Raw genomic sequence first — 13,239 nt, forward strand, 5'->3', positions numbered from 1 at the left:
ATAGCGCGCGCTAAACTGCCAGCCGCGCAAGCCGCTACCGCCGCCTCTTGAGCAGGCGGTAGTTTTTCGGCTAGCGCGGGGGTTAGCGCGTGATAAAAAGTCACGTGCGATAAAGCCGTTAATGCGGCTTCGTAAAAGGAGCCTTTAAACAATATACTGATTCAATCGGTAATCATTGTAATTTGAACAAAAGTGGAGCTGTTCTTTCATATCTACCCTTTTACAAACCAAGGATGTTGCAGTAGTCCATAAAACCCCCCTTTTTCAAAACCATAGCACAGTTTTTAGTGCCATCTGTGGCGGTAACAGCTCGGAAACTCATAGGAATTCTATGATCGTCTGAGCTGTTACCGCAGCAGCCGGTTCTAAAAACTGCACTACAGTTTTATAAAAGTGGGAAAAGTCTGCAATTTTTTTAAAAAAATAACCTTTTAGAACATCCTACTGTACAATGTTACAATAGTCCAACTGTGAGATAATTTATGAGTGGACTAAAACTTTAAATTGATTAAAAGAAAAACACAATTTGTGCACTTGCCAGAGCATTTTCATTTTAAAGAAGACTCTCTTCATCTATAAATTGATCTGAATGTTAATTGTTGATGGGATGGGGACTTGCATGCTGCCATTTTGTGCTATTGGTATTCAAGGCTGACATTCAGGGTGGTGGGTATTGGAGGATTGGATGGCTTGCCCAGAGTCAAAGGGGGCAGTGCTGGGATTTGATCTTATGGCCTCTGGGTGCAGAGGTGGCAGCTCTACCAGTGAGCCACACCCCCTCCCCCTCTCCCCAGCGAGCCATGTCTTCTGAATCTAACATAATTCCTAATATTTTCATTGACGATTCAAAATTAAATCATTGTTGACCTCATAGGTGCCTATGTTCTCTTTGTAAAATAGGCATCTTCTTGGAAAATCTATATACCTAGGTGTCCTGTTCAGAATTTACCGCATTGTGATGTTGCAATACAAGTGTATTGGGAAAGTACCTTCCAGTACTAATTTCAGTTGCTGACCCACTGCCATTGGAATGGATGATTTTTGCTTGAGAAAATGCTTTGTTTCTTTTAACAAACTTGACAAAAAAACTTTTAACAAAGCTTGACAAAAAAAATGGGGATGAAAACAAAAACTGTGGATACAGATGTTCTGGAGATAATTTATTAAACACTGACATATAAAACCATGAAAATCCAATTAAAAAAGTACAATGATAAAAAATATTGTGATAAAAATCCAACTGGACCCTACACGGTCCGTGTTTCGCCATTTTTTTGCTGCTTCAGCTTGTCTGCGGTGTTCTTTGCTCACATGTTTAAGGACAATAGACTGTTTTCAGTCCAATTCTTTATATGTGAGTTTGCAAACCATTGGACCCATGAGGAAGGCGTGTTCGCCGAAACACGGACCATGTAGAGTCCGGTTGGATTTTTATCACAGTATTTTTTATCATTGTACTTTTTTAATTGGATTTTCATGGTTTTATATGTCAGTGCGTAACAAAGCTTGTGCAATTCCTGTCTAGATATGCTTGCAAATGTAAGTAAATAAGTAATGAAAGAATAAAATCCTAAACAGAGTTAACCACTTATGAGACATTTAAATAAGAAGAGTATATGAATTATGGAAGAATCCAAGTTTTTCAATACGAATTATATCATATTTCAGCCCTTCTGCTCAGGCTTGTTCTTCATTTCTGCAACCTCATATTTTATCAGGAGTGGAGAAGTAGCCTGATGGTTAGTGCAATACCCAAGAAGCAGAAGACCTGGGTTCAGTTCCCACAATAGCTCCTTGTGACCTTGGTTAAGCCACTTAACCCTCTACTGCCCCTTGAATAACCCCCCTATAATATGTAAATCACTTTGATTATACTATAGAAAAGCAGTATATCAAATCTCTTAGAAACATAGAATATGATGGCAGAAAAGGGCTGTCGGCCCAACACGTTTGCCCCCTTAAAAGAACACTCCCCTAAGCAATTCCCCGAAGTGAACCCACATGTTTATCCCATCGTTTCTTGAAGTCGAGCACGTTGCTGGCCTCGACTACCTGACATGGAAGGCCATTCTAATGATCAACCACCCTTTCGGTGAAGAAGTACTTCCTGATGTCACCATGAAATCTCCCACCCTTGAGTTTGAGCGGATGCCCTCTTGTTGCCGTGGGACCCGTAAGAAAAAGGATATCTTCCTCCACCTCGATACGGCCTATAAGATATTTGAATGTCTCTATCATGTCTCCCCTCTCTCTGCATTCTTCGAGAGAATATAGCTGCAGCTTGCTTAGACGCTCTTCATATGGGAGATCCTTGAGTCCTGAGACCATCTTGGTGGCCATTCGCTGAACCGATTCCATTCTCTTCATGTCTTTTTGATAATGTGGCCTCCAAAACTGAACACAGTACTCCAGATGAGGTCTCACCATGAACCTGTACAATGGCATTATGACTTCAGGCTTTCGGCTGACAAAACTTCTTTGGATGCAACCCAGCATTCGTCTAGCCTTGGCCGAAGCTTTCTCCACCTGAGTGGCCGTCTTCATATCTTCGCTAATGATTACACCCAGGTCCCATTCTTTGACAGTTCTTGTTAAGGTTTCTCCGTTCAGGGTGTTTTTTCTGCTGGGATTACCGCACATAACCTTACACTTTTTGGCATTAAAGCTCAGTTGCCAAGTTTTAGACCATTGTTCTAGTAAAAGTAGGTCCTGCCTCATAGTGTTGGGCACAGTTGCACTGTCAACCACATTGCATAGCTTAGTGTCATCGGAAAATAGTGTAATTTTACCTCGAAGTCCCTGAGGCAGGTCCCGTACAAAGATATTAAACAGTATCAGACCCAAGACTGAGCCCTGCGTCACTCCACAGGTCACAGCCGACGTTTCTGAGGGAGTATCATTTACCACCACCCTCTGAAGTTTACCACTAAGCCAGTCTTTAACCCATGCAGTCAAAGTTTCTCCTAATCCCATTGCTTTCATCTTGTTTAATAACCTACGATGTGGGACACTATCAAAAGCCTTACTGAAGTCTAAATACATGATATCCAGAGATTCCCACCTGTCCAGTTGTTTCGTTACCCAGTCAAAGAAGCTTATCAGATTGGATTAACAAGACCTTCCCTTTGTGAACCCATGCTGCTGAGGGTCCCTCAGCTTCTCGTCATCCAGAATCGTATCCAATCTGTTTTTAATCAATGTTTCCATAAGTTTACACACTATTGATGTGAGACTCACCGGTCTGTAATTTTCAGCCTCTGACCTGCATCCCTTTTTGTGGAGCGAAATGATGTTAGCAGTTTTCCAGTCCAAGGGGACTTTTCTCTTGTTTAGGGAAAGATTGAAAAGTGCAGATAATGGTTCTGCCAGGACATCTCTCAGTTCCAGAAGTACTCTGGGGTGCAGATTATCCGGCCCCATGGCTTTATTCACTTTTAGCCTCGATAGCTCATGGTGTACCCTTTCTCTCTGAAACATGAATGTGTTTCACGAATCCCCCTCAAGACAAACCATCTCTCCTAATTCTAAAAGGTAAGCCTATATGAAATCAACAGCCCAAAAGCAATAAAACAAAGGAGTTGGCCTAACCAGGGGCCATATGCTCAAAACTCGCCATGCCTTTAACAATTTACGCTAAACCAGTTTTAACTTGTTTTCCATCAAAGTATTTCAGCTATCAATGCCCAAAATGGCAAATTGCAGTCTTTTCCGTGGTTTGTAGCAGCCTCGTATGGAAATAGATTACAACAAGCTCATCAATATTCAAATGAGCACTCTGATCGATGATGCACAAAATGATGCACCAGTTTTTAACACTCTGAAATCTCCAACAGGTCTGGAGGTGAAGTAGTGTTAAAAAAGGCGCCCCGAACAGGGCTTTTTTATTTTTAATGGGCATAGATGTGTGTGTGTTACACACACATAATATCTGAACACATTAAAAATAATAATAAAAAAATGTTGTGCTGGGACCTCCCCCCAACAACGGCCCATAACCCCCAAACTTAAAAAAAAATCAGCAGGCAGGAAGCCCACTCCCTCCTGCCTTGGCCACCCAGACTCCCCCATACCCCCACCTGTTAGCATGGTACCCCCTGCGAACCCCTGAACCCCCTGTGAACCTCCAACCCTCCTCCCCATGTACTTCTAAACTGAAGATTAGCAGGAGGGATGCCCACTTCCTCCTGCTGGCAGGTCCATCTCTTCAAAATGGTAGGCCTTCTCCTTCCCGGTGCATCCTGGGATGCATAGGAGAGATCTTAGGTACCTGGGCTAATCAGGTCCCTTCCAGTGCATCCCAGGATGCACTGGGAAGGGGATGGCCCACCATTTTGAAGAAGCGAGCTTGTCAGCAGGAAGGAGTGGGCATCCCTTCTGCTGATCTTCAATTTAGAGATATGTAGGGGGTGGGGGATGGAGTACGGAGGTTTGGGGGGAGTTCAGGTGTTTGCAGTGGGGTCCAGGTGGCAAGAGGGAGTGGGCATCCCTCCTGCTGATCTTCAATTTAGAAGTGCGTGGAGGGGTTCGTTGGGGGGTTTTGGGATTCATTGCAGGGCCCCTCTCCTGCCGATCTTCAATTTAGAAGTATGTGGAGGGTTTGGGGTTTCATGGGGGATTTGGGAGTTTGCGGTGGGGGTCTGGTGACAGGAGGGAGTGGGCATTCCTCCTGCTGATCTTCAGTTTAAAGATGGTGGGGTCAGGAGTGTGTGTGTGTGGGGGAGGGGTTTTTGGGTGGCTGAGGCAGGAGGGAGTGAGCTCTGAGCCAGCAGAGGAAGCCCCCAACAGCAGGGCATCAGGGGAAGCCCTGAAGCTGCTGATCGGCGGGCAATGATCAGTGGGCAGGAGAGCAGCAAAAAAATTTGACATGAGGTATAAGGAGGAGCTGTGCCTAGCGATTGCTCTTCTGAGCAGGCACCAGGCACAGTTCCTCCCCCTTTTACTGGCGCTGCTCCACACAAATAGCATGCATATAATTAGCATGCTATTCATGCAGAGCATCACCCATTGGGCAAAAATCACGCCCGTCATTGAAATTTTTACCGTAAAAAATCATCCTTACTGTGAAAACTATTCAAATACTCATGTATTATATAATAACAACAAGTAAAACCCATCCCATTTCCCCCCTAATCAAATATCTTATCATGGGAAAAGTTAATCATTCATTACAAAAATCTGTTAATGGTCCCCAGACTTTCTGAAATTTACTAATATAACCTTTTTGTGTTCTATTGTAAGTTCCATTTTGTATATATGACATACAGAATTCCACCAGAAATTGTAATTTAACCTGTCATACTTTTTCCAATTGTATGTTATTTGTTGTATTGCTACTCCAGTTAAAATAAATAAAAGTTTGTTGTTATTTGACGAGATTTGACTCCTTGCTCTCATAGTTGCTCCAAATAAAATAGTATCATATGTCAAGGCTACCGGATTTTCTAACATCCTATTAATTTGAGGCCAAATTGATTTCCAGAATGATAAAATAAATGGACAATAAAATAAAAGATGATCTAATGTCCCAGCTTCAAGATGACAATGCCAACATCTATTAGACTTAGAGCTATCTATTTTTTGTAAACGAACAGGGGTCCAAAAAGCTCTATGCAAAAGAAAAAACCAATAGGGAGGGAGGGGTGGGGGATTATTATATTCAATTAGAATGATATAAATTTTAGATTTCGTACATAATATTTAAAATATTATAGAATATTAATTTGTAATGAAATGTTAAACTTTATGCTTATATGAGAGTTAATCAAGTGTGTATCTTTAAGTTCATATGAGTTTAATTGCTACACTTGTTGTAAAAAAGGAAATTTTTACCGTGCCATCAGAGCGTTGTGCATTGAGGTCTCCATGACATCTCTCAACTTTGCCTGGGAAGAGGGGTGGGGGTACTCTTTGTGACAATAGTGAGGACTTAGATAGTTGTTCAGCTTGACTGGTCCTCTCAGATATCAGCCTTTAGGGGCATATTAGTAAAAACCTGTCTTTGCCACCCTATTTTGCACTTTCAGCTTGATAGAGGCTTTGTTTTGTTTTGAAAATATGGAACACTGCTGCATTCTGACAACATGAATTTATTATGTCCAGTCTAAACCTGTAGCTTTTGCCGTGAAGACTAATGTGAGTTACTGTGGAGCTCTGGATGAAGATGTTCCTGTACCAAGCACTGCCATCTCTTTTGATGCCAAGGACTTTTTGCACATTAAAGAGGTAAATACAGGATGTGGTGCATGATAAACCTGCCAACTGCTAAAACTTCTGCAGTCTGATCTTGAGTCAGTCGAGGCTAAAAGGAAAAGTGACTGGCAGCCAGCCTGTGGAAGCACTTATTTGATTAGATGTGATGTCCAGAATTTTGCGTTCTCATCAAGGTTTTAACGCTAAGACTGTGGCATGTGCCGCTGAAAAATATCTCTGCTGCTGATTCGCTCTCAGTCCCGCAGAGGGAAGTGATCAAAAGCCATTTATCCACTTACTTGGCTGCATACGGGGGCAAAAGGGCTATTTGAAAACTGCCCGCTATCAATGGGTGCTTAACATTTGTGCGCCCCTTAAACACACATGCACATTTAAGTGCCTAAATAACAAAATATGAAAACCAGCTGTTATGGGAGCAAAGTCAGCATTTGGCAGGTTAAATCAATATATAGCACTTAGCTGGCCAAGACCGTGTACAGGTCAGTCCTGTCTTCTATGGAGCAACTCATTGCTGGTTATCTGCTGAATGTCGCATTTTGGGGGCCCTTTTACAAAGCTGTGGTAGTGAGGCATGGCAAATGCAATGCAGCCTGTAGAAATTGAGCGGGCTGGGTCACACATGCTGTGTCGGAATCGCTGCTGTAGCTTTGCAAAAGGGGCCCTTAACTGGCTATGTGTTAGCTGGCTCCAGAAATCCAGAAGTTCGGTGCCGGTGCCTGAATGTAGCCCGGTATTGAAATTCTGGATTTAACGCCAGTGGCAGTTAGCAAAACACTGATTGCTGCCAGTTGAATATCGAGCCCTTTGTCTCAATTAAGTCGCTGTCCTAACTAAATGAAGTGGCAGGTAAAGAGCTAAAAAGCCGAATGTACATAAGGCAAAAAATAATAAAACTACAGTGCTGACTTTAGATGAGAAAAAACAATGGCTGCAAATCATAGAACAATATGTACCTAGAAAAGAAGTTTATAATAGTGTAGGAATTTGACTGCAGGTGAATAAAATCAGCGCAGGTTTCTAGTGCGGATATAGTAGGGATTATTGGAAGAATCTAAATTTTTTTAATGCAAAAAAATTGCTGTGCACCAAGTCAGTGGTGTAGCAAAGGTGAGTGGCGCCCCTCCCCTGCCCCAACCTCCCCACTCCTTCTTGACTCCCCCTGCCACGTGCGTGCCCCCCTCTTCCCTTTCCTCCCGTACCTCTTTAATTTTCCTGGCGTGAGCGGCATCACAAACTTGTTGCCCGCGTCATGTCTGCTTTCCCTCGGACGTCACTTCATTGGCACGGGATCTGGGAAGTGACGTCAGAGAGAGCTGACACCGATGCGGGCAGCAAGTTCGTGATGCTATTCTTGCTGAGAAAATTAAAGAGGTACGAGGGAAGGGGCGCATGTGCACTGCAGTGGGGGGTCGGGAAGGAGCAGGCGGAAAGGACGACGGGTGCCAGCACCTCTACCAAGACAGCGCCTGGGGCGGACCGCCTTCCCCTTACTACGCCACTATATGTGGTCACTGCAAGAACCAACAGGAACTGTAATTAGAGGTGCATTTATATTAAGTGATGCACTGATGACATGGGGAACTTTTACTAAGCTGTGTTAGGTGCTAAGAAATGCAGACTATCCATATTGTTTAGCCAAACAGTGCTTAGGTTTGTCACATTGCACTGGATAGGACTGAGATTTTTTTTATTGGTTATTTCATTGTACCTTGCATATTAAACCAATTTAGAAATTACATTCTGCAAAACTGTTTCTCTTTGCTCCTCAGTAGGTGAGGGAGTTCCAACTGTAGATACTACATTTTGAGCCACTGATGCCGACACCACGAAACATACTCAGTTCCCATGGGAGCATTTCCTGTGAGAAACTAAACTAAACCTTAAGGGGCTTATAATCGAAAGAGAAAAACGTCCAAAAACCGGCCTAAGTTGGCACTTGGACGAAAATTTCTCAAAAACGTCCAAGTGCCGATAATAAAACCGGGTTTTGGACATATTTCTAAACGACCTAGGCCTTCATAGTGCTGCTCAATGTCCAAAGCTAAACGGGGCGTTTTGGGATGCGTGTCGAGGGCGGTACGTGGGCCAGTTTAGACTTAGTCATACAGCTAGTATAACCAAAAGTTTAACAACAGAGCCTAGACGGAACTTGGACATTGTGACTTAGACCATGTAAAACACCTAAAGTCACCAGATAAGCACTGCAAACACATAAAACAGACCTCCACACACTACCCCAGTGATCACCAACCCCCCCACCCCCATAAAAATTATATTCACAACTTTAAATTTCAGCCTTCAGACCATCATCACCTGGCCGCCTGACATAGGAAAGCCTAGTTGTCCAGCCCAGAGGCAGCTTAAGTCATCTTGGGGACCCATAGAGAAGAGGACCCATGCCCATAAGCCCTTGTAATCACTGCATTGATACTTAAACATGTGCACTCCCCTATACATCCCCAAAACCCTTTTTTACTGGCATATAAGTGGCTCCTGAAGCCATAAGAGCTTTAGTGATGATTACTTTTACCGACCTAATGCACAAAATAGCCCACCGCATGTTTTTCCCCTCGATCACCCATTTTCTGATCCGGCCATGCAAATTAGCTAAAACCCTATGCAAAATAGCCAAGTGATTGATGCATTAACATTGCTTGATTATTCCCCCCCCAAAAAAAAGGGGTTTTAGTGATCGGAAAAAAATGACAGGTCTGCCTGTTTTGTTTTGGGGAGTTTTCATTTTTTTTCAATGGCAAAGATATTTTGCGTGATGGCCATCAAGATCTTGAGCAGATTCCCAGACTTCTCCATAGACTCTCAACCACAAATGTATGAGAAATAATATGGCATGGTAAGACAGGGTTTCCTGGTAATGCAACACTTTGCAAATTCTCTTCCATACTTGCTGCCAAAAATGTTGTGCAAGGGAACAAAAGAAATTCAAGAGGTCTAGAGCTCCAACACAAGAAGCATAAGACCAGCAAAGATTGGATATCATTTTATCTATGTTCTGGGGTCTAAAGAACTCAATGAGCCTGGAAGAAAAGTGATTGCTGAATAGATGTTGATAGAGTATAATGTAAAGTCTGACTTCAAAAATAGTTCCATTGAGTCTCTGATAGTTGTGTAGGTGCCTCCAACTCCCAAATCTGTAATTGCTTGTATCTAGTTGCTGTAGACATAGAACGACCATCAGTTGCAATACTAAATATTCAAATTCCAGGGAGTTCAGACAGGTCATCCAATTGGTCAGTAGTTTTTAGGCCCCAATATTCAATGCACTGGCATTGATGTCTGACTAGAGGTGGTCAGGCTCCCAACTCCCCTCCTAGCACAAAGACCACATATACAGGTACTTATTTTGTACCTGGTGCATTAGGTGACTTGCCCAGGGTCACGGAGCAGTGCTGGGATTTGATACCACAACCTCAAGGGTGCAGAGATAACAGCTCTACCACCAGGCTACTCCAGGCCTACCTTGCTTACCTTATTATTATTATTATTATTATTATAATCCAGTGGGGTAATGGGGGTAGGAGTGAACTTCATTCGCTCCTGCTCCTAGCAGCTCCATAGTAAAAATGGCCATTGTGACCTAGCAGGTCTGTCATGTTCCTTGTACTAGGGGGGGGCAATGGGTGTTGGGAAAGAGATATGCACACTTCATTAATGCAGAGGGTAATAAAGTTGAATTTTATAATAAGAGGAAAAGAAAGCGGCATGTAGCTCTAATTGCTATTAATTGGATTTCAGTTAAAGGAAATTTGTCCAGCCAGTAGCGTGCCTGTTTTGATGGTGTTAGGGATTTCTCAACCCTACATATCCAAGGAAGGTTCATTATTTCAGTGGTAATGCTTTAGTGAGGCAGCTGGAGGTTGTATGCCAGTGGGCAAATGCTGCAGGGCCTGCAAGACCCGGCTTGCAAACATTGTCACCATTTCTTTTTGTCCCATGTGTGATGGAGGACAGGATTATTTAGTAGGGGAAGCCTCGGTGACCCCCTCCCCCATGAGCTCTCCCTGAGGTTGACATTTGTGCATACGCAAAGGCCCTCCAGATTGGTCCTGAGCCACCAATGGGGGTGCTGGAAGGGAAGCGGCGCGGAAAGGAGAGGCGTTGGCACCAGCTGACTGCCTACAGGATGTGCCTCTCGCTGTGCCTCTCGCTGCGAAAGGCACATCCTGTAAGCAGTCAGCTGGTGCCTCTCCTTCTCCCTGGCATCTTGTGACACACCTGGAATCTCGGGCAGCACAGAGTTTGTGATACACTACTCCAGAATGACAGCAGCAGATCCTTTATTGTAGATATAACATGGCGGTCAAACTATGGACTCGACAAGGGCCATGTTTTGGCTATGAAGTCTTCCTCAGGGGTCTTTATAAAATAAATATCAATAAAAACATCATCGATAACTCATATAAAAACTTTATAAAATAAAAGTAAATATCAAACCTTAAGAGGTATATAAAAATAAAGATAGGGGATGATTGGTTGTGTCCACAGTTTGACCGTCATGTTATATCCACAATAAAGGATCTGCTGCTGTCATTATGGAGCATTTGTGTGGTTATTCCCACTCTTTGTGTCCTGTGGGGGTGCTCTGTAAATAAGCACATATCTCATGTATCCCTTCTTATACTAAGGTGCGCTAACCGATTACCGCGCGCTAATCGATTTAGTGCACGCTAAACGCTAATGCGTGCTAAATCAGTTTGGGCGTGTTAATCGGTTAACGCACCCTAGTAAAAGAGGGGGATAGTGTGTATTTTACAGGTGAGCGTGTGCATAAGTGTAGTCTGGGTGAATATGGGCAGGACGTACACTTTGAATTTATTTATTTAGTTTTATATTTATAATCTGCTTAATGCCTAAGTAGCTCACAATAAACATACATAATACAAAAGGACATAACTTATCTCCCAATAATATAAAACAATAAAAATAAAACAGGAATTAAAAAAGAAGAGGTTTTTGACCTAGGGGACGCCACAGGAGCGGACTGCTGGGCACGATGGACTACTGGTCTGGCCCAGCAGCGGCAATTCTTATGTTTTTATGTTCTTATATTCTTAGTCCCATCTCACAAAGTAAGTGCATATCTCCAGCACTTAGGTGCACACAATTACATTACTCTATGACTGGTTGGCAACTAACTTATAGGTATCTATTTTCACTGTTATGCCAATATTCTATAAGGAATGTGGTACCCTATATTCATTTAGTCTCCTATGAGGCATCCAGTTACATAATTGACCCCTATGTGAATAGATGGTGGTCAGTAATGATTTTTGGCAACATTATTTGGATGGTGCCGCTGAAAGTTGCTGTATAAACCTATCCAGTGGCATTTATCTGGATAGCAATTGCTGCTGTCCAGATAAGTGCTTTTAAATTTGGAGTGTAGAACAGCAGAAATATTGCATGCAGATATAAAAATAAAATCCATATGTGGATTTCCTCCTTTGAACTAATCCAGAAGCACATGCTTTTAATCCAGTTTAACTGGACATGCATTGTAAAAGACTCTGTGAATGGAGAATCAAATTGTCTGGGTACCTACATAATTAATTGGATAATTCCTTTGAAAATTGTCAACTGTAGTGATTTTTAATTTGATTCATCAAGGTCTTTGGGCTAGATTCACTAAGCCCGTGTTTGCGATCGTGTACTGACCTGATTTTCCTCCGACCCAATTCTCTAACCTCTGATCCGATCCACGCATGCAAATGAGGGGAATGGCATGCAAAAGTAGGAAGGCAGCAATTCAGGAACAATTTCAGGAACACTAAACTAAACTAAACCTTGGGTTTGTATACCGCGCCATCTCCGCAAGCGTAGAGCTTGGCACGGTTTACAGAGTTAGGATAGAAAGAAACTCCAATAAAGGGTTATAGGAAAGGAACTAAGAGGGTATAGAGCAACCAAGGGTATCGGAGAGGGGAGAGGTGTTACACCAACTGGGCTGGCTGATCAAAAACTGGGCTGACTGATCAACTGGGCTGGCTGATAAAAAAAGAAGCGACTGCTGAGGACCAGCTGCTCACATCCCTGCCGACTCTCCTGAGCATTCTCTCCTATGGTCCCCTGAAAATAGTGGAGCAAAAAGAGAAAAAAGTGGGAAGGAAAGCAAGGCGCATCTCCTGCTCTCTGCCGCCCCAACTCTCCTGCTCTTGCCACCCTTCCCCACAGTGCGAGCCCGTGGTATTAACCCGTGGGTTTAAAGCAGGGCTGTACTACGGCATGTTCTGTTCTGAGGAAACCCGCTTAAAACCACGGGCTCGCGAAAAAAGTACAAGTCTCTGTTCAGCTGCTTCCTCCAGAGTAACCCCGATCTCTCCTTTCATCCGCACTCAAAATGCTAAACTGCAAGTCCACTACATGTGAAGGTGATTCCCCCATGCCTCACATTTCCAAAAGTAAAATTTCCAGCTTGTCCTTGCGCAGAGAGCATGCGCAAACCATCTACAGGCAAAGAAGATGGTCTGCGCTGCGTCAGGATTGCTATCCAGGATCGCTCTGTCATCGGTGTGGGGCGTGCCTCTGATCGCGTCCCATTTGTATGCAGACCCGTTGTGAATCGGTCACCCGGCCACGGATTGGATCAGATACGGATCGGAAAGGTAAAGGGGGGTTTAGTGAATCTAGGCCTTTCATATAAACCTAGGGCTTCTTTTACTAAGGTGCGCTAGCGTTTTTAGGCGCGCAAAAGATTAGCGCACGCAAACCACGCGCTAAATGAAAAATACTAATGCAAGCTATATGGAGGCATTAGCGTTTAGCGTGTGCGGCATTGTAGCACGCGCTAAAACCGCTAGCGCACCTTAGTAAAAGGAGCCCGTAGAGTAGAAGAAGAGCCTTTGTGAATCAGGCTTAATATGGAAAATATGCGTGGTAGGTGAGTGAGTTAGTCAGATCTGTGTATTTTCAGTCTAAAGAGGGGAATTAAGAGAACACAAGTCTGAACTGCTTAACTTATATAAGCCTGGCATTTTGCCAATTCATAAGAACAGCAGCAATGTTTTTTCTTCT

At 43.3% G+C, this 13,239-nt stretch overlaps 1 protein-coding gene across 2 annotated transcripts in view; it reads left to right on the plus strand.

Annotated features, from left to right (window-relative positions):
* The window catches only part of CACNB4 (calcium voltage-gated channel auxiliary subunit beta 4), a 323,418-nt gene that overhangs the window by 200,600 nt on the left and 109,579 nt on the right, over positions 1–13,239 (plus strand). For both annotated transcript variants that reach the window (XM_033946679.1, XM_033946680.1), the window contains one exon: positions 6,100–6,222. In XM_033946679.1, coding sequence (XP_033802570.1) covers positions 6,100–6,222 — 123 coding nt within the window. The remainder of the gene's footprint in view (positions 1–6,099; positions 6,223–13,239) is intronic.

Source organism: Geotrypetes seraphini, chromosome 5 (assembly GCF_902459505.1).
Source record: "Geotrypetes seraphini chromosome 5, aGeoSer1.1, whole genome shotgun sequence".
In the NCBI taxonomy this organism is placed as follows: Eukaryota; Metazoa; Chordata; class Amphibia; order Gymnophiona; family Dermophiidae; genus Geotrypetes; species Geotrypetes seraphini.